General features: G+C 34.4%; 1 protein-coding gene across 1 annotated transcript; it reads right to left on the bottom strand.

The window, feature by feature from the left end:
• Positions 1–1,201: 1,201 nt before the first annotated feature.
• On the bottom strand, positions 1,202–20,877 carry LOC123558288 (trichohyalin-like). The gene is made up of 8 exons (XM_053543082.1): positions 20,625–20,877; positions 19,172–19,364; positions 18,486–18,946; positions 16,950–17,148; positions 12,662–12,742; positions 10,884–10,982; positions 8,771–8,875; positions 1,202–3,128 (listed from the first exon to the last, which is right to left on the bottom strand). The coding sequence occupies exons 1-8, from the start codon at positions 20,633–20,635 to the stop codon at positions 2,355–2,357; spliced, it is 1,923 nt and encodes a 640-aa protein (XP_053399057.1). The 5' UTR covers positions 20,636–20,877; the 3' UTR covers positions 1,202–2,354.
• Between the last annotated feature and the right edge of the window lie 2,326 nt (positions 20,878–23,203).

The following is a 23,203-nucleotide window of genomic DNA, read 5'->3' as shown; positions in this document are numbered from 1 at the left end:
CAGGTTCGTAATCACCTGAATGCTATTACTAATTTTTTTTTAAAAAATCGACTTTTTTAACACTTTCTTAGCAAATCTCACCACATGTCTCTCAATACTTTCATGTAGATTCATTTCATCAATTCATTCCGAATTTACCGTAAATACATGCAGCTTTGCATACGTTTTAGATTATTTTGTTAAGAAAATGACTATTAAACGTGTCATTTCTTAATGGGGTAGTGGTAAATTATCGTCAAATATTGAAAATTAAAAGTCGGTGACCCCTAAATAATTATGTATCTACCAGGCGTACATACACTGCGAAACAACATACAAAAATTTTACGTTTTTTTTATCGAGTCGATTTTTTTATAAAATGGATTTTAAGGCAAAATTTGTGACAAACTTGGTGTGAGTTTTTCCGTTCTGACGTCACAATATCGTCTCTGACGTCCTAAGCGTAAATCTGAATTCGCTGAATTTTATACCATTGAGTAGTATTATGTCGAAATCACCCGGAACTGGGCTTTACACGAAAAGTGACGTCAGGGGCCATGTTTGTGACACAATAGTAAAAAAACACGAACAATATGGCGACAAAGTAAAACCGAAGCTCAATCACATATATCTTGAATTTTGTATAGTATAAATTTCAGGACGAAATCCGGCAAAAATATTTGGGGCGCATTCCATCTTAATTGTGCTAGGGATGTGAGAAGTGTTGCATATTTCGTTGTCCCTCATGAACAGACTCAGTCAAACGAGTCTGCTATCAAGTTGTCTGGTTGCTTTTTATGCTTCCAAGGGATCTTTTTACATCATTTCAACAATGTTTAAGTGCCATGTGGCGTCTTTAATATGTATCCCAGTACTTGGATTCAGTGTTGTTTTTTCTTTGTTGATATAAGTTTCTAAAATTTTTTTAAAATTTGCAGGTGCTCCCCATGGGAAATGTAAATGTCTACAAAAGCATGTTTTGTCATTCGTTATGCCTTATTGTGTACATTAAGGGGTATAACAGTTTCCCACCCGTTACAAGTTGGCATTATAAATTAGGATATTTCAAATGATGACAGTACGAGCGATGCCTTATTGTGTACATTAAGGGGTATAACAGTTTCCCACACGATACAAGTTGGCATTATAAATTATGATATTTCAGATGATGACAGTACGAGCGATAGAGTATTTAGAGCTGAATTATAACATAATACATGTCGGAAATGACTAACATATATTTCTGTTTTAATGTTTGAGTTAAATAGCCAACTAATACTGGTTCATTCAGATAAATACACCAAAGAAATACAAATTGCAAATACATGTATACAGTAATCAATCTAAACCGTATGCGTTTAAATCAATCGATAATTCACAAATGTAATTTACACATGTATATGAAATACTGGTCGACAAAATTATAGAATGCTGAAACAAATGTCTCTTTAATTACTATCTAATCCCTATCATCAGAGAGTCAGTGATACTATATAGATTATTAATAAATGTAGTAACGAAATTATGATAGAGGTATACTTTCTTGTAATCATCGAGAAATATTTGTTAATAACAGTTCTAACACAACTAGCAACTACTACATGACCATATAGCAAAAAAAAATATATGATGTTTAAAATTAAATTTTACCTCTTACGATTGTAAAATAAGAGAAACAACATTTATCACATGTTTGACGTCGCGGGAGTGTAATAAAGCCATTAAATAAAAATGATAATACACTAGTGTAATAAAGCTTTGACGTCGGCGTCATTTATAGTATAGGAGACGTTGGTCAAATTGATTTGTTTATATGGAAAAAGAAAGTAGAAGTTCTGATATTTCGACAGGAAAGGCTAACATGTGATAAAAAGAATATTACATTTGTGACTTTGCACATTGATCTTATTAAACTCGTTGAATAAAATTGATAAAATGATCGGCAGAGCCTCGCATTTTATTATTTTATTCAACGAGTTTAATAAATTCAATATGGAAAGACACTCATGTAATATCCTCTATGTATTCCATTATAAGGATACGAATTATTCCAGCTCAAAACCGTAGTAAAATAATAAAGCGTAGAATCGACTTATATGCGGGCCATAATTACACTTTGCTCTTCGAAAAGAAGCGATAAAATGCAGTTTAAAGCGAAATAAACCTGTTTGCTTACTAACCTTTACAAATGTAAATACAGTTTTCATTGAAGTTTCAATTTCAGATCCGTATAACGTGTAAAGTAGGAAAACAAAATACCATTTAATTAAATGATTTGTCTTTGGCAGGAATAACAAAAGTTCATGTTTATATTCATTGTTAGTCAAATGTACAAGAGAAATGTAACTATACAGACAACGTCATTCTACTTTAAGTTAGTGCCTCCAAGCAGGCCTATTATCACAACGATGCTGGTCTGTATGTTTTTGTACGGGACGTGACTTTGCAGAGGAGGTCGTTTGATAAGAGGGAGTATAATGCTTATTATATACGTGATAATTAGATCCAAATCTTGTACTTTCTGGTCTATGATGGACAGATTTAGATCTGTATTTTGTTGATTCATGTGTGTAGTCTGGAGTACTAGAGTCGTAGTCTTGAATAACCGGTTGGTAGTTACGCGTATCTGAATGATAGGTTCTAGTGTCTAATTCGTAACCGAAATGTTTCGATCTGTTATCTCGGGTAGATTGGTCGTAAATCTGGTTTCGTAAGTCGTTCTGCAGTTTAACTGTATCGTATCCTTGAATGTCCGATTCTGTACCTCCGTAACTTGGCTTAGACTCGAAAGTGTAACTTGTCTTTGTCCCGTAATTACCATAACCTCTGACACCTGTTTCATATTTCCAGTCTTCTTTGTATTCTTGATCATTCGGTAAGTATTCATCATATTGTTTTAGGTCTCTTCCATCATCACGAAGTTCTGTTTTTCTACCAGAAGGCGGAGCAGATTTTGACCGACGAATTGAGTCTTGAAGGCCTTGAGCTACACCTTTGCATAGCACTGGACCATTTGCATGAAGCAAAAGAGCAGGCCATACAACGTATGCAACCGTATTTCCATTTTTCGTGTATGCTTTATATACATCAGTATCAAATGTATCTCCTCTATAGACATCTGGTCCAAATACAACAGGTGGGTCCTGAATCTGCAAATAATTAACATGATGGGTTTACCAAATCGCAAATTTATAGTATCAACGACATTGTGACCTGCTCAAAACACACACACACACACACACACACACACACGCGCGCGCGCGCGCACACGTACGCAAAAACATAAATATATAGATACATTATGTTAAACATTTGGATTGTATTTCACATATAAATATGACCCGGCAGAAAAAAATTCCGTATTGCACCTATTATATTTATGTTGCCGGATTACTTTCACTGAATATACATGAGATGGCATAGTTGTATAATACTGCGCACAAAACATCACTCACTTCATTTTAACATCAACAAACATTTAAGATATCGTTCGATTACAAAATTGAATAACAAAAAAGCGAATGTATATAATAAAAGTGTCATTGTAACAGTAACTACTTTCATTGAATATACATGAGCTGGCACAGTTGTATAAATACTGTGCAAAAAAGAGAAAAAACATCACTCATTTCATTTTAACATCAACAAACATTTAAGATTTCATCCGATTACAAATAACAAAAAGGCAAAGGTATATAAACAAGAGCACCGCAATGCGGAGCAATATACGCCCAAAGGCATGACCTTTGACCCCTAAGTGTGACCTTGATGTGAGCCATCCGAAACATGTACTCTGCAAGTCATTTCGTGTGGTGAACATTTGTGCCAATTTTCTTTAAAATCCTTCAAGCTGTTCAAGAGTTACAGAGCGGACACGAAACAAACTCATATGACCTTTGACCCCTAAGTGTGAACTTGACCTAGAAGCGAGCCATCCAGAACATGTGCTCTGCACATCGTCTCGGTGTGGTGAACATTTGTGTCAAGTTTTTTTTCGAAATCCTTCAAGGTGTTCAAAAGTTACAGAGCGGATACGAAATTGCTAACGGACAGACAGACGGACATCGGCGTCGTAACATAATACATCCCTTCGGGCGTATAAAGATCATGTCTCTTTGATCTGGCAAATGAAAAAAAAAACAGATTCCAATGCTGTACATGTATGCAAGTAGTTAAAGGGACATAATGACATTGTTTATAATGTGTATATATTAACCTGAACTGTATTAATTTCTTGTTATTTTCTATTTTCTGTAAATGTAAACTAAAGAGATTGGTCATATACATGTATTTGAAAATTTGGTTAATACAATTATAAATAGTTATTGTATGATAATGCGGTGAATATCCAAGTTTATGGACCTAACCAAAGTGATATTCAGACTAGCCAATAGGTGGAGGTGAATACCACCTGTCAGGTCCATATTTGGATATTCATTGATATACTGTAAAATCATTTAATTTCGTGGGCATGAAATTTCGTGGTTTTTGTCAAAACGGCAATTTCATGGGGATATGAATTCGTGGATTTCAACTTTGAACATAAAATGAATGGGAATTTTACACGTTCGTTGGGATCAAATTTCGTGGATTGACTCAAACACGAAAATGAATCCCCCACGAATATTAATGATTTCACAGTAATCATACAGTGTTTTATTTTATGACTACACTTAAAAAGTGCAGTGTGGTTAATATCTCCTTTAGATTGTTCATTAGAAAAAATGTTTACAGTCAATACACAAATTTAACGAAATGCGAAAAGGCTGCTGATTTGATCATGCATTTATGGAAACCGGATATGACTGGTTGGTGTTTGACACCAATTCTATACTTAGTATAGCGCAAGTATCAGAGTAGCTCATTCAAGCTTGTTTATAAATAAGAATATCACTTCTTGTGGTGAATATCACTTTAATGGACCACCAAACTGACAATGAGGTAAGCGGAATTTCCGAATCATAAAATAGAAAGCTTAATTGACTCAGTTTTTTTATTATCTCCCTTTATGGCCTTGACTGTTTTTGTGCAATATTGAAAGTAGTGCTCTTCTAACCATATAATTATGTATATTCCCTATTTGAACAACTGCTTTATCAGTTTTTAATATAAGATTAAAAACATTATGGAACTTAAAATTAATCTAAGAAACCACACTGCTGCTTGCTATCTCAAAGGAAACATTATCACTAGCTTGAACTTCTAATCAAATACACCATTACAATATGGCAAAGTGAAACTCTGAAATACCAAACCCTGAATACCAGTACAATGCTCATAAATATATATATACATAACTACATATCAACACAAGAGCGCCGCCAAGCGGGGCAATATACGCCCGAAGGCTTACATCATAGGATGGGAGCAAAATTTTAAGAACTTGACTGTTGTAGCCCCAAAGGACTGGAACAACAAAAGGAAAACTTCAAAAAACAAATCTAAGTCCACAGAAAAAATATTCAAAGTCTACAAAAAAATCCTTATCAGGTACAGGTATGTAAAAATATACCTTAAAATTGGAGGTACCATCCATGTTGTACCACAGAAAAGTGGTCTCGGTTTTTCCCTACGGCCAATAATAAAGAAGTTTCAAAATAAGCTATTTATAGTAACATAAAAGGGAAGTAATTAAAAAAAAATTATTGTAAGTACAAAAAAGAGATCTGCCAAATAAAAACAAGAACACTGCAATGCAGAGCAATATACACAAAGCAAAGTTCATATATGACCTTTGACCCTTAAGTGTGACCTTGACCTTGAAGCGAGTCATCCGGAACATGCGCTCTGCATATCGTTACAATGTGGTAAACATTTCTGCCAAGTTTCTTTGAAATCCTTCCAGCAGTTCAAGAGTTACAGAACGGACATGAAACAAACTGATATGACTTTTGACCCCTAAGTGTGACCTTGAAGCAAGTCATCCGGAACATGCGTTCTGCACGTCGTCTTAGTGTGGTGAACATTTTTGTCAAGTTTCTTTGAAATCCTTCAAGGGGTTCAAGAGTTACAGAGCGGACACTAAACAAACTGATATGACCTTTGACTCCTAAGTGTGACCTTGACCTTGACCTTGACCTTGAAGCGAGACATCCAAAACATGCGCTCTGCACATCGTGGTGTGTAAAGTTTCCTTGAAATCCTTCAAGGGGTTAAAGAGTTACAGAGCGGACACGAAATTGCTAACGGACAGACGGACGGACGGGCGGACAGACGGACACCAGCGTCATAACATAATACGTCCCTTCGGGCGTATAAAAAGGGTCATTACAACAGTAGCTAGACCTTGGATTTTGTATTCGGCCCTCGTGGAATTTGCGCCTCGTGAGATCCGATCTGACAATATCCACTCGAGCCGAATAAAGCATCCCAGACCAAGCTACTGTTATAATAACCCTATTATATATACCACGGTAGAGCTTAACTTTTTAGAAAAGTTTCCTATTTTCGTATATGGTCGGTAGTATCTTTCACTCAGTCGATACTGAAATTATGACGTGGTAATGCTTTTATTAAACTAAAGTGAAAGCTTGTTGCTAAATTTTTAAAACTAACCCGTACAGGTTAAAAAAATATCACAGGAAAGCTTGAAAAACATAAGACCATATTAGAAGGGGTGTGTATTTAAACATACTACGTGTCAATATATATCACTATTGGCACGTAATTGACTGAGTCTTGAACTGGAAGTGAAATATTCAGCGCTTTGGATATGTATATGTAGTTGTCTGAGTAAAATGTTTTACAATGTGGAAATAAAGCATGTTTTGATTTATTCAAGAGAATGATTTTTTTACGCAGATAATTAAGAGTTATTTCATTGTTATTTTTATAAGAAAATATGAAAGTCAATAAACATTATCGAAGTTAACATCATTATGGCTGCCGTATTGTTTCGTTTAAGTGTTTCAGGGGCGGATGAATTTTCAAATCCGTAAACTACTGAAGAATTGGATAAAAATATATTCTCAAAAGATGAATAAAGTGACTACAGAGGAAAGAATAAGATAAGTGTCACAGGTTTTTACTTATTTCATTCAGTTACTGTATGCCGTAAAAGGAGACTGATAGTGGTGCTTTTTAATCGCCAAGGGAGTGAGTGAGTTAGATTTTACGGCGAACCGACATAGAAAGGCCATATATCGCCAAAAAATCGCCAAGGGAAGCAATCGCCAAGGGAAGCATTATTTCTTCACTTTAAATAAATATATTTTATATCTTTGTAAAGAGAAAAGAATTACAAACACTTCAATAGCATAATAAATATTGTGCGTTCATTGTAATGAAAACAATATTTGTTCAGTTTTTTCCTTCTTTGATTCTATTGGAAAATTTCAACTAGATAAAAATATCGATATCGCCCAGTCAGGCGTTTTCTAGGGGGATAATTTTACCAATAAGACGGCGAACTTGCCTAATTGTTGATCATGATATGAATATATTAATTATTGCTTCAGAAACTTGTCAACATTTACGAAATAAGAGATGATGGCATATGTTGTTCTAGATATAATGAGTTTCATGATAAATAGAATAACAGACAACTGTCTTCTGATATCAATATTACCAAGCTCGGCAGATATGATCTGAAAGGGTTCCAGCCCATATCAACCTCGACACGATAACATTGATATCAAAAGACAGTAGCCTGTTATTCTCTAATTAAACAATACGGACAATTTTTAAAGGTCAATACTTAAGGTCGATAGCGTGCTGATTTCGTTTTACATCATTGTTTTATTTAGAACGTCATTACACTATGCGATACCTATACAACTCTTGTACGCTCTGTTGATTATCATGTTCTCACTGTCACCTGATGTTTGCAAGATGCTCGCTTAAGGCCGGGGATTCCGTTTTATTATAATCCGGAAAACCCTTATCAGAAATGGTAGACGAATGTTTTTGTTTTTGATTTATTTAGGAAAATAACGACTTTAGAACATCAAGTATGCAACATAAAGGTGAATATAGGTAAACTTTTAATTTTATAAATTCTCACACCACATTGTGTAGGTTAGTCGCCTTAATACCACGGGAGTATCATATTCTAGTACTGTAAAATGATTAATTTTGTGATATGGAAATTTCTGCGATTTTTGCGATTTGAAAATATTCGCAAAATTATCTTGAACAACGCATAAATTCAAGCTAAATAAAACTTCAGGTAGGATAATTGTTGTGTATATACACGTTTCTACATGCTTTCAGTTAGTACTATATGTGAGTTATATGATCTTTTTCAGTTAATCATTGTTATAGATTTTTTTTCTGCACATTAACAAATTTTAAACTGATCTTTTATTTGAGTAGATTTTCCAATCTTTAGAAAACAAATATCAGATGTGTTGACAGGTCCTTTGCTTGTATCATACAAGACAGGAACTAGTGAACTGGTGGTAAAATGCGATTAAACCGATTTTACAATAGCTACTATTAAGAAAAACTGATATCGTACCTTTTTTACAAGATATATATTTCCGCATATAAACGTTGTTTAGTAAGCATTTGCAATTTTTGTGACGCAAATTTTGCACATATACAGTATTCTTTTATTTTACTTTATTTTATTTGCTATAGATCGTTGACTTGTGAGAACTGTATTTGAGAAAGACAAGTTAACCGTTTCAGTGATTTTTATTGTTTTAATATCAATTTCATAGTCTGTTCTTGACCTTCTGAGTGTAGAATTAACTTATAATTCCAAGTGTTAAACAAGCTGGAAAAGGATAGAGACGTACATTTTGAGTGATCATCCGCTATTATGTAGAACAAATAAATAATTACTCACGGCCATCATCCAGCATACATTAAAGCATGCTTCAAGATATTCTGGAACCAATTTCGCCTGTGTAGCTGTTGATGTAAAGGAGCCTCTTAATTCCTCTCGATACTTCTGAAAATTCGAAGACGAAAAAAAGAAACGATGAAACAAAGCAATTTGCTTTACAGATGCATATTGTGCTTATTTTTTCTTTTTTAAGATTAAGCAAAGCTATTCTACTCAATACGGCGTCGGAGTCACACCTAGGTCAAGTTTTTTCTACCAGTCCACATTTTGACAAAGTCTTTTTAGGTAAAGCTTTGAAACTTTGAACACGTGTGTACTCCACCGTATCCAGTTTTAGGCAAAAAACTGAATTACTGGCCCTTTTAGCTGACAAGTCTTGATTAAGTTTTTCGTACAAGTTCATATTTTATGTAAAGTGTTTGATATAATAATATGGCTTTGAAACTTTTATCACTTCTTTATTATAACAGTCTCTATCTGTAGGCAAAAGTACATAACCATTATTTTGGCTAAATTGAGGGCCCCTTTTGGATTTGGAAATTGGTACATTTTCGTACAAGTCCACGTTTTGTCAAAACTATTTGACATGTCGCTTAAAAACTTAGGACACTTGTTTATCATCATGGTTTCCATCTGTAGGCATGAGTACACAATTATGTCAACTATTCTGGCTGAATTATGACCCTTTTTTGGATTTGGAAATTAGAACAATTTTCGTACAAGTCCACGTTTTGTCAAAACTATTTAACATGTGGCTTTGAAACTTTAAACACTTGTTTATCATCATGATTTCCATCGGTAGGCAAGAGTACATAACTCTGTCAACTATTTTGGCTAATTTATGGCCCTTTTTGCATTTGGAAATCAGTTATATTTTTCATTTCCAGTGCATATTTTGCCTAACCTGTTTATTATATGGCTTCGAAACTTTGACCAATTGTTTTTCTGTCATAATATACATATCTAGGCAAGACAACATAACTAAGACATGGACTTTAGCTCAGTTATGGCCCTTTTTGACATAGAAATTAGTTAAGTTGTGGATACGTTTTCATATTCTGTTTAACCAGTTTGATATAACTTTTATGGCTTTAACATTGAACACTTGCTTACCATCGTGGTCACACATTGCCATATAGCGCAAGACAAATACAGGTGCATTGTTTATCTTATCTATATTTTGTTCTTTTGTCTGAAAATCTCTGGTAATATTTTGACCGCATACTTCCATCAATGCTTTGAATAGTCGAGCGCGCGTTCAACAGACAGACAAGTAAATGTAGTCTGGCTCTCTGACTGCATGGTTATTTTCTCTATATATACTGCAAGGATTTTTAACGTAAATCTTAAGCATTAAAACAGCACAATTTTATTTTATAGCTAAAATCTATGTTCGGAGTTGGGGGCAATAAAGATATCAATATAGATACAACCTGATGATTCAGAGTTACTTCCACTGTTAATGAAGAACACTTATATATGAGAAATATGACAGAACAAACATAGGGACGACAGTCCGTCTACTTTTCAAGCAAAGGATTAGACGTTTTTGTTTCTGTATACACTTAGATAGGTAGTCATAACATGTGTGGAGATCTGTCTGATCAACGTGGATTTATCTATCTGATCAACGCGGACTTAAAAAAATACAAAACAATACAAACATACTTGCACAACTAAATTAAAATTATACACTGATATTTATAAGGAGAGCTCTTAGAAGCAAAGGCAAAGTGACAGTGATAGTTTGATCCAGTCTGGTTGTGTTATTTCCTTGTAATTATGGCGACCAGAACTAAAGTAGAAAGGAAGCAATGATAAAAGATTCCTACCAAAAGTGTTTAGATAATGTAAGTCAAAACATATGGTTTCCAATTTTCAACTTAATCTGTACTGATATATTTAATTCGATTTGATGAAAATTTTAGGCTTATTTGAACCCCCCCCCCCCCCCAGTCTGCTCCTTGAAAAAAAACCAGTACTGGTGTCACACGAGATGTAGTCGTGTCCCAAGAAGAGCTCGAACCAAGGACCCCGTATTGACCGTGATAGGGTTTATATATGCACCAACGTAGCGTTTATTTGATCTCCAGGGAAAAAAGACGTCAAGTACCTTGTAAAGTTGTTTCCCTGAGAATTCTGCTAAGGATTTCCTGCTGTCTTTCAATTGCTTGTTTACATGTGCTGGTATTGCACTGCTGATATTGCGCTCCTGAAAATTTAATTAACATTTAGCACTTTAAATTTAATATTTGATATGTCATTTATTTTAGGAATTTACCTCAATATTTCACAGCAACAACGAAAGAAAAACGAACAGGAAACTATTGATGTATTTCTTAAGAAGGCTTTGAAACTTATTAAAAAAATATATGAGATTTTGTTACTTGAACTAGTTTTTCCATTCAAAATTATAAAGCGTTTATAACGGAGTACCGAAGATATACTCCCAGAGTAATAAAGCTTTATATAAACGGTCGTTAACTACGAAAATTCCTCCGCGGTGTATAAATCAGGATTATAGGATTTTTTTGTTATTGCGGAGGCAAGCCGGGTTCGAATTCCGGCTAGGACATTGTGTTTTTAATTAGCACTTTTTAAAGTAGTTTAGACCAAAAAACCTCATGTATAATATGACCAAACTTTTAAGGAAGATCTTTCATAGCCAAGATCTGGAGTCTAGTACCTTTACAGAAAAAAATTGCAGTGGTATCCACAGACTAATGTGAGAAGATCTTCCCAAATGGATCATGACGATATTATTCATGGATTTCAGATAGTAATGCCTTATCTAATATTGCGCCGCCACTTTGAATTATTCAACAAAGTTTACAGTCCAACGACGTGTACAGGAAAACATCGAAATTTATAGTATATCCCAGAGTGTAAATGTTAACAAAAAAGTATGTATTAGATAACTATAAAAATTCAATCGATTCACTACAGATAAAACCAGAAATTAGCAAAAAAAACTTAGAAGAAAGAAACAACGTCCTTTTAACTCTGGAATGTTTACGAAGAAGGAAGATGCCGTTTCCCGATTGGTTAAACGGTATCACGTCATAGAAGGGACTCCCTAATTGCCTTTTACCGTAGTACATACATTAACATAATTCAGAATAGGACTCATTCGCCCAAATGTACAACAATGACATAAAAATTTATCTACCTAAAACATTTGGGGCAACTATAATAATAAGCTACAAAATATTTGTACTATCATTCTGAAGTGGTTTAAATCTTTACAATAATATTAACCGGATTCCGTGACAAGATTTCTAACAAATTGCAATTATGTGAATGTTGTTTACAAACTCGCATTGCTTCTATTTAAAGGCAGTTTTCCAGTTGTACTGTGTAAAATTATGAAAAGTTTTTTTTAAAGTATTTATGAAATCGGGGCTCAGTTATTTAAAAGTTTGAGATACACTGATTCTATCTAGCGGAACAGTTAGTTGAGGCCAAATTTGGCAGTTTTTAAATCAAACAACGATCGAATCTCTTTAATATAAGTCTGTGACCTGCTCCATCTGATCTAATTTTGTTTCACTTGTTTTTATTTTGCGTTTTGTAAAGTCTTTGTATAGAAGGTTGTTTTGTTTAGTATATATTTACATGGACTGATTTATGATTTACATCATTTCTTTATTGTTAGTGTTCGATTAACCTACCTTGTGGTCAAACTATCATGTAACGTATGAAAGTCGTTGGGAATAGGTCTGAGGGTGTGCGTACACTCAACAACTGGTGTTTATGCCACTGACTTTTCAAAGTTAGTATCCGGCTCAGTTCTGATATATGTTTGTTTTGTATTAGTTTATCTGTTCATTTCCCTTTGTCTATGTAATTTTGTTCGTAACAGATATCATTTGTTATTGAAAGAGTACGTACCGAATTCGATTCATGAAGCAGAGCGTTTTGAATGTGCTTCATCTGCTTTTCTGCCTCTCGGTCACAGAATCTTTTCGTTTCCTGAAAAATACATGTAAAAATATACAATAGAAATAGTGGAAACTCCACAGGTCGTTCAACATGACAAAAACGAAAATGTTGCAGGCTCGGTATTATTGAGCCTGTTCATGGACGTTAGTGGAAATGCATACTACCGTCCACGCCCTCTAGCTCCGGGTTGGGCAGAACTCAACATTTACACATGCTAAAAGTACAGAAAGCAATTTAGGACATCCGCAGCGCATCATACGGCACATGGAACCTTCAATGATGCACGTGTTGTGACGTGTAATTCCCTGAAAAGCGGCGTATGGTCCGCAGATAAAATAATGGGTTAGCCCCAAACGAGACAACAAAGGGCAGGACTAAACAAACTTGAATTTGAAACAGGGATCTGAGGTTATGGAGAAAAATAACATCAGACACGGTTAGACTGAGTCTGTTCATGAGAGTAATCAAATGTGCAACACCCCTCAATCCCCTAAGAACCAGCTTACGCGTAACCGTTTTATCCATACACACTGATCCCAAAGGACAAAAAAAATATAACAACACCTGGAGTCTCTTTCCAGGCATCACACATCACTTGAAGACTGCTATAACTATGACTAGTTGAAAAATGTACAAGAAACGGTTTGATCGAGTCTGTTGATAAAAGGTAATGAAATGTGCAGCAGCCCTCATGACCCTAGCACTAGCTTAAGTGGAACACTATTATTCATCAATATGAATTTACTCAATGATCCTAAAGAAAATGAAACAACACAGAGTTCATCTTAAAGCCGCAATACATCACATTAAGATTGCTGTTGCGATACAAAATGAAATATATAAGAGGATCTATAGAGGCATAGAACGAAGCTAAGCAAAAATATCATAGCAGCATATTCGGTTCATTAGAGTTGTGCTACTCCTCACGTCCCCTAGCACCTGTCTTATTCAGAAACAAGCTAAATGAAATCATGCACTTATAATTTATTTGACAAATCTGTTAAACACATAGAAGGAAGTAAAATCACTCATCAAGTGAGTATTAACAGTGTATTTATTTGCTTCTTTTAAGATGGTTATTATGTTAAGCGTGTGTTTGTGGGTGGGGTGGAGAAATTTGGGCTTTTGCGCTCTACACAGCGTCGTATCACCACCTACCTATATTTCAAAGTATTACTCTGAATAGTTTATCAACTATTTTAACACGAAATGTGTGACAGACACATTTGGGCCCAGTTTGAGACCTTAACCTTTGACCTATCAACCAGGTTTATGCCCTCTGCTTCATCTACCTATATGTCAAGTCTGAAGTCAATACTTCAAGTTATGCTCCGGAATTAAATATTATGTCAGATTGACCTAACGCCCAAGCTTTTACACACTGCAGGACATTATCTCAACACCTGTAGTTCTATCTCAGTTTCAAGTCCATTTTTTAAGCTATACTCCGGACAAGAAATATGATGCAAGATTTTACCTTGATTTGTGACTTAAATCTTTGACATACCGAACCGGTTCTTGTATTATGCATATACATGTAGTCTTAATACCGCCTACTTCTATGCAAAGATAAAAGCCGATGCTTCGAATGGTTTATCACGCACAGACACACGGACGGACGCACGCGCCACCAAGTAGTACGTTTGATTTCCGAAATTTGTATGAACATTCGAAACATGTCTGAAGTGAACAAGAAAACTGCTGTACTAACACAACTCAGATATATTTGGTAATACCATTAATCATGAAATTGCAATAACACAGTTTGATCGGACTATTCATAATATAGTGCATTACGACCTCTACGTCGAGGCTCTGACGAGTTACCGAGTGAACAATTATTTTAAAATTACGTCTCCCTAGATACGGATATTCCCATCCGCCCTTACAACCAGTGTTGCATGTCACAATTAACAGTAGATATAAAATCAAAGGAAATGACTTTCTTTATTATAGCACTATTTTCTTTGCAGTAGCACTTTTAAACATTCCATGGGATATTATTGTAAGAGAATGGGGAAGACGTTTCAAAAGCAAACAAAACAATTATTATTTTTATCCGGTTGTACGTAAAAAATACAAAAATACTTCGCGAAATCACTTTAGAAGTGTTGTTTGTAATACGTGATTTACAGCACGAGAGTCATATTACCAATAATTATTTATAAGTGGATAGAATTTTCCAACACCAGTGAAAATTTCGGAAATACTCGTCCAGTATTTTGGTTCGGTTTAACGCCAGACCGATACAGTTATTGGTCGATGGTGACTTTCTAGCTTCTCATGGGTGGAGGAAGACCCATATGCCCCAAATATTCTCGACACAGATGGTAAGATGGGTAGAACCACCGATCTTTCCGAAGGTCCGAAGGAAAAACGTCTTTTTACGAGTACAGTAATGAGTCCTATAGCAAGCGTGTGCATACGCTGAAAATAAAGTTTTAGTTTGGGCAAGCGTTTTGAAGCTCAAAAACAATGACTGAAGTAAAGGATTTATGTTCATGAGATGTCAGATACACAACTAAACAGATAGCTTTGTACAACATCGCAAAGCATATGAAAGGCAGAGGGTTTAAATGAGATAATACACGAATATTTGTGTTTTAACGTTAAAACGTCTGTAGAAGCCCACGAGAATGTTGGTGACTGAGACCGAAGGTCGAGGTCACGAACATATCCCAAGGGATTCGACAAATACACAAAACAAACGTGTATTGTGGTTATTATTGCTTATTAACACGACACGACGACTAAAGATATTGTTTTTATACGTGATGACTTTACAATTGCAGTAAGATTTTTAATTCCCATTCCAACAAGCATAACATTACCAAATATTTTGCATATTTTGGTAACCAATAAAACAATTTCAAGAATGATAACTTTACATTCGAGTTATTTTGTGTACGAACACATTTTGAGTCGGATGAGTCAGAACGTAGTGTATAGCTCTCAAGAGTTATATGAATTCTACGAGAAACTAGATAAAAAGATACCGACTTATACCAATGATCCCTGCCATTCAATACATTCACGGTTATCAACAAAAATTGAACGGAACTAATGCTTAAACAAATGGGTGGGGTAAACAAAAGGAGAAACAAGTACAATGCACTAACAGTTTTGGAGGCAGTGCGTTTTGGATTGGTAACTGATACAACAAAACATAGCAAATAATTACTAAGGATTAGATTGCATGTATAATACTACAAGAATGGTTATTATAGGTAACAGACACACATACCTTTCCGTCCCTGGAAAATATTTCAAAACTAAAAGTCGTGTATTAACAGCACGTGCATTTCCTTGTTTGCATACACCTTTTCTCCCTTAATACACTTTTTCACCCTTAATAATGGGCGGATAAAGTAAAAACGGTAGTTTTTATGCAAGAATATACTTTTTTAAGTTTCGTTAAATGTGACTTGACAGACATGCTGGACATCTAGCCAAGACATGATAGTAGTGTGCTGATAATTCCAGCAAAATTAAGGCAACTGTTTGTGAATGTTAATGTTAAAGCTCTATATAATCAAGCCGTTGTAGATGACATACAGTAGTCAAAAATTCGTAAAATGTTTCGGATTAAGTACTGACTAAAGAATTTAACGGTGATTACATTGTCTGTATGTACATTTAACTTTTTTTAACAAATATGGATCACATGTGTGTTTCCTGGCTTGTATTTCTATTACATTAACAAAATGATTATCTGTTTTGCCTGTATGGAGTAGCACCTCTTCCCGTACTTATAATGTATGATAAGTCTAAGATTTATTAACAAAGTTCGTCCTATAAGATTTTCATCAGTTTTAAAAGCGTTTCATTGTGTTACGCACGGCAAATTCCAAATGAAAGAAATAGAAATTGTGTGGTTTCTTTTGTTGTTGTTTCTTTAAATGAAATTAACTGTCACCCGTTTTTCACACAAAAAGTCACTGTTCAGTCAACGAAAGATATTTTTTACATCTGACACTGAAACAAACAAGTATTTCCCCCTTATAATATTTTGATGAAATTGCCCTATTCCCGTGCATGGTTGTACAACAAACGCATCATATAAGTGGTCTGCATGTTCATGCCATTTCGTATATATCTCTATTTCCTAGCTGATCAATAAAATGATAATTATAATCTTGATATGTATGCTAGAATGAATCGGTATTACAACCTTCTCGAATTGTAAAGTAATATTAACAGAAACTATCATATTATATTAAAACTATAGCAAACATACCATCAGAATACTGAATAACACAGATACTGTTTTTTCTTCGTCATATTTGTCCTCGGCAATAACTTCAAACGCATCTGTCCATTCGTTATCGTAGATTTCTTGAAAACGTTCCGCAAGCTTTGTTGGACGGTTTTTATCACTCAGATCAGCAATGTTAGGATTATTGTCAGTTAGTTTTGCTCCCATTGATTCGCTAAGCCTAGAATAAAAATAAATATATCTAGCTCTCTTCTCACTTGGGCAGTTAATGAAAATATCATTTATACAATACTTAATTTTATCTCGCCTCCTACAAGATTCTTGCATTTCTATTGGTTAACAGACGTCACGTGGAGACAGGATATATTCCATATCCTGCTAGTACATTACAGGTATGAATTTTGATTTAAAAAAATGACTGCCGCATCGCTAGGGTAATTAAAACAAGTCAGATTATAAGCTCAAGCTATAAATATCATTTCCGAGATAAGAAAATTTAGTGTTTTCTTGCCGCTTTTATTTTTCCTATCTAATTTAGGTTCGTGAAGCGAGTAGAAATTATATAGAAGAACAGTAACTCTGTATGGCACGGCCGCGATTGAACTTGACTGTTGACAGGCTGAAATGTTGTTTTAGTAAAATCATCGAAAAGCAAAGGAATTAACACATTTGTAAGACAGCAGTTTGTTGTAGGATCATTTAATCTACCTGCAAGATAAAGGAATTAACAGGAAACGGGACTAAAGCGGAAGTTTTAAAACATTTCTGATGGTTTTCCGAAAGGATGGAACGTAAACGTTTTTCAAAACCAGTTCATAACCTGTATAAATGAGCTTCTGTGTTTTGTGATTCTGTCAAAATACAGTTCATTTTTCATTTTACGGCTGGTGTTAATCAACTATAATCAAAGCATGAAACCAGGGAAGATTTCAGGATTCCAGTCTGCACTGTAAGTAGTTTTATAAAAATTGTGTCAATTAGTACAGCGAGGATGTAAAAGGTAGTCGGCAAGATAAAATCTTTACACTGCTTGTTGGTACTCAGTTGTTTTAGAATGTCTTCACATTGCTTAGCTATTGAAACTGGAAGGTATAGTGGTATAGCTAGGGATCAAAGAATATGTCAAAATTGTAATTTAAATGTTATAGAATCTGAGTATCATGTGTTATTGACTTGTCCTAAATATAAAAACTTACGTTCAAAATATTTGCCAAAAACATCGTGGCCAAATCTGAAAATGTTTGACAATTTCTTGTCATCTGCTAAGAAAAAAGTCCAATGGAATATATGTAAATATTTGAAGGAAATTTATTTGTTAAGGGTTTGAAATCTTGATTACAAATTATTTATACGCATGATTTGAAAGAACTGTATACTGTTCTTTAGCCAAAGGCATATATATGTCGATTATGCTAATAAATGTTGTTGTTGTTGTTGTTGTTGGTGACAGGATACGGGATATGACAGCGTATATTCCGTATCCTGTCACCAACAAGCAGTGTATTAACTAATACTATCTGTTAGACTGATAGAGGTAATATTTACTAACGTACTAACCTTGTTTTGGTATGTTCTAGTTCATCCTTGGTGTTCTTAAGCTCTTCTTTTGTTTTCTTAAGCTGTTTTTCTAGGTTATCATATTTCCCAGACGACGTGTTGGCAATGGCACGTTCTTCGTAACGTTTTAAGAGTTCCGCTTTAGCTTTTCTTTCCTCTTTTTCTAGAGTTTGTATTTCATTTTTCTGTTGATCAATGGTCTTTTGATATGCTCTAAGAGATTCAGCGTTTGTTTTCTTTTCTTCTTGATATTTCTTTTCGGCCTCCTCTCGAGCTCGTTTCTCGTCTTCAGCTTGCTTTTCAAACTCATTTATCTTCCTTTGAAGTGTTTTTATATTTGCGTCTGCTTCGTTTTGCAATTTTGTGGAAGCTTCAAATTTGAGTCTTTCATTTTCGTCCTGAAGAGCTTTGTTTCTGTTCATTAATAAGGAGATCTCATTTTCTTTTGTTTGAAAATCGCTCTGAAAGTAAAACATGTTGGTATTCATACATGGTGATTACATTTTATTTCTACTGTGAAATCAAAATACCATATATTATACATGTACTGTGATATGTTGTATTTTGTTTCGTTCCATGTGATTCTAGAAGTTTTTACTGAATTCTACTTTATCAAAATTTCTTGTAGATTTATCATAGCAAACTGAACTTTTTTCTTGAAAACATTGATTTTAAAACCGCTATACTTCTTCGTTATCCAAATCCTTCCATAAAGAAGTTGTTAATTCCTGGACATCTGTCGAAAGTAGTCCCAGCAGCTTTCTCAGGCGAATTTCTTTGTTTTTTCGAATATCGGTTCTAGATTTGGAAGAAGTCATATCAGGCAAAGACTTATATCCCTCGCTGTAGTCCGAGCTCCAGTGCTGTTCTCTTTTGTATCTTTAATAAAACAAAATGAAACTCATTTTTGTTTGTCACATTTTGTGATATCAAAAGATACCTTAGAGGTGAGAATATTTTGCATAAAATATACTACAGGGCTTGAGACAGAAGCAAAACCTTGATAAACGGAAATGAATGTGTGTAACAGCTACACCTGGCATACAACAGATTGTATATATAAAGAGATGCATTATCAAGTCTACTTTTCCAAAATACAGATAATGAGGTTTCAAGATGAAATAAAAAAGGAACTGCATTTGTATAATTTAACCTATGAGTGTCTAGGGTTATAATTCGCCCACTGACCCATTTGTTTTATATTGTGTTACATTCATTTTTATTACACATTTTAAATGATTTGTCTATTTTTTAGCCTTATCATTAAAAATATGAAGTAATTTAGATTTAAGGACATTTAACTGACGAAAGTAAAAACTTCGGTTTGATCACTAATACAGGCAAAGGAAAATATAACGTCACAGACATCTACCTATCATTTGCAGCAGCTATATAGCATACCAAAATGTTTCAAAATGTACCTGCTGTTGAATTCGCGACGGGCTATAGATTACTTGCATTGTTGTTTTAAGGGTCGTGTGCTAGATCTAGCATTCAATAAAAAACTGGCGAGTATAAACATTTTCTGTCAGTATTCACAAAATAATGTTTAAGAAAAGTAGGAGCAAAGTTCACACATTTTTTTTTTATCTCTTGATGAAGAATACTTTCAGGTGACAAAATTAACAATTCAGCCAGGAACTGGCTAATGAAATATTTCACAAAACTATTTTAGCGGAATGTAAATATACTATTGCAAAGGTCAATTATAACTGATTAGATCTGTATCCAGCCCGCCCGATTAGCACAATATGGAGAGCGGAAATCTACGGGTCGCAGGGTCGTAACTTCAATCCCCGGGCTACGTTCTCGGGATGATTTGATAAAAGAGATTGTGTCTGAAATCATTCATCCTCCACCTCTGATGCATGTGTGAAAGTTAGCAGTTACTTGCGGAGAACAGGGTTGTACTGGTACATAATCCTGGAACACAAGTTAGGTTAACTGCTAGCCGTTACATATTATTGACTAAAATACTGATGAAAAACAGTCCTAAATCCAAAACAAATAAATAAATCTCTATCCGCTCATATCATTTAATCTACAACTAACGATTATTTCTGATAAACACCAAAACATCCAAAGTATCTCTAGAAGGTTTTGACGGTTATAAGGTAGACACAGTTAATATTCACTTACCGGCCTGACATCACTTCCAATTTTCTGTAATAAAGAAATTTCGAAATTTAATCCATGTTTAACCGTTCTGGTATATACCTAAATAAGTCAGTTTAATAGTACTTTTATAACATCCTCTAATATAAGATTAACTAAATAACAGCTTCTTTTCCCGCATTAATTCAAATGAATGAAATAAACAACTTTCGGTTTAGTGTATTTTATGTTGAAAAAAACCGCGGTAACCAGGTACAAGCTTTAACATATCTTTCAGTAATCAATTGCGCGGTAGTCGTTAAACACGGTATATTCGATAATGTTCGTAGGTTTTCGTAGAAGAAAAATGACTTCCTTGTTAAGGAAAATATTGACTATTAGTGCAAACAAAGAGTTTTATAATAAAGATAATTAAAAGTTGGCTTAGTTTCATTCCATAGGTAATCGATCGATACGATTTACCACACCGTGTTTTATAAGGTATAAGCCTATAATACCGTGTTCACACTAGCAGATCGGTTTTTTTATCTGGTACTAATTGGCTATAATTGGTATTCGACATTCAAAAACCAATCAAAATATAATTTAGTTTGCGTCCGCACTAGGCAAAGAAATGTGGTTTTAATATATACATGCAATGTTGGTAGTAAACAAATATTTTGCAATAAGCAAAAACGGTTACAAAGGCTGACAGAAACAAGAACGTTCATCAATGTTTAAACTTCTGTGTTCATCCAAGAATTTCTGTTCATTCCATCTATAGTTCATTTTGAGCATCAGCATGACTCAATATCGCAATTTAACATTTTTGTTTCATCAACACTCCAATTACTTTTGCCAGCCATAGCATAAATTGTTTGATACAAAAGAGAAACACGTGGTATTCTTCCGCCAAAAGGTAAGATCTGGGGATTTGGGATTGTTAAACCAGTTTTAACTCACATTTGCGTTCACACTTGTAAAAATGATGTAGAATTACTTTTTAATATAGTATTAAAACTACCGCCTGACAGAGGTAGTTTTAATGCTATATTACAGAACCCACTTGACTTTTACCTAATTTACGTTTTACACCACATACAGTGTGGACGCAAACGAGTTTAAAAAATAAACCCAAGTTAATTAAGGATTAAAAACGTAGTCTGAACGCAGTATAAGGTATTGAATCGTTAACTTGAATAATTGAACTTTAACTGAGACGTTTACATGTCAGATAAAGTTTGACATATAATAACTCTAGCATAGTATTATCATGATTATGTCTGAAGTTTTAATTGCTTTAATTTCACTCTGTTAAAATGTTAATATCAGATGATTGTGGAAGTATTGTTAACCTTTAACGTGTTTCCCTTTTATGATTGTCATCGAATTTTGTTTGTATGGTTTTCAATTGTTTACATTCACTGTATATATAATTTTTATAGTAAGAAAAATGGCTTTATTTTCGTTTAAACAGCATTGGTTTAATGATATCAAGAACGACTCTTCCCTCGCCTCTGGCGTACTTCATAATATTCCCTTTGACGCGTAATTATTTTGGCATAGAAAGTACCATTTTTGGCTCGAGATAAAGGTACGTCTTATAAAGATATAAAGATGCAAACGAGAATTTTTCTCTTATCTTTCTCGTAACTCTCTCATAAAATTCTCGTAAATCTGACAGATGTCTTATGAAAATTATTTTACAATCTAGTTACGATATCGTAAGTTTCTACATAATTTTCTCGTATTTCTGAACTGAAAAAAGGGTTATCGTAAAATTGCGATATTGATAAGATGGCTCTGAAGTCCGTATCCCGGACGAGCCCAATCTTAAGACTTTTGGCCGTAACAAATCAAAGAGCATAGCATTTCATAACGAAAATTCACAACTGACAGTGGTGGGAAGTTGAACTCGGGTCACTAGGGTGCTAGTCCACTGCTCTATCCGCAAAGAGCCGAAGAGTCGACTCCCTGACACGGTAGTCAGAGATTGGTTTTAAACGTGCAGGCCGTAACAAAAACTTATATTTAGGTAGAGAATATAGAATTTACTTCTTAACTGGTTATTTTATGTCTGAGGCTCAGAAATATTTGACTTAGAACGAACCGTTATATCCACGAGTATGTGGACTATTTTTGCCTAGTTTGTTGCAAAATTTATAAATTTTATCTCTCGGATGAGACTTTTTGTCATCCAGTACTTCTTTTGATCGTGTACAATCTATTGAGACTTCGGTAACATGCATATGAATCAAACTGTTGTTGTGAACATTAATCTTTGGAATTATATTTTTCAATTGCAAGGGCGTGGCTCCAGTGAAAATATATGGTGTGATTAGTTGTGATAGTTGTTCATTTATCTTTTGCTTAACAGGTGCGTGATATTTAACTTTTAAGAATATGCAACTGATGATGTATACTTTACTGCATGTTGTAAGCTGAGGAAAAACCGTTGAATAACCAGAGGGCATTAACTCATTGAAAAATCACATGTGTGATTGATAAAAACATGAAAACAATGTGCCAATCTCTTCTTTGGAGTGAAGTCTCTTATGAGGTTATGACTTCCAGTCAGTGGTTGCTGAGAAATCTGGACGAGAAATGGTACTATACTGTACTGA

Source organism: Mercenaria mercenaria, chromosome 5 (genome assembly GCF_021730395.1).
Source record: "Mercenaria mercenaria strain notata chromosome 5, MADL_Memer_1, whole genome shotgun sequence".
Classification (NCBI taxonomy): domain Eukaryota; kingdom Metazoa; phylum Mollusca; class Bivalvia; order Venerida; family Veneridae; genus Mercenaria; species Mercenaria mercenaria.
This window is presented reverse-complemented; position numbering and strand designations above follow the sequence as displayed.

Coding starts and splice junctions, on each gene's coding strand:
- LOC123558288 (XM_053543082.1), bottom strand. Junction 18,947..19,171: donor AGGATTTGGATAACGAAGAA/GTATAGCGGTTT, acceptor TTTTACTTTCAG/AGCGATTTTCAAACAAAAGA. Junction 10,983..12,661: donor TGCTTCATGAATCGAATTCG/GTACGTACTCTT, acceptor TTAAATTTTCAG/GAGCGCAATATCAGCAGTGC.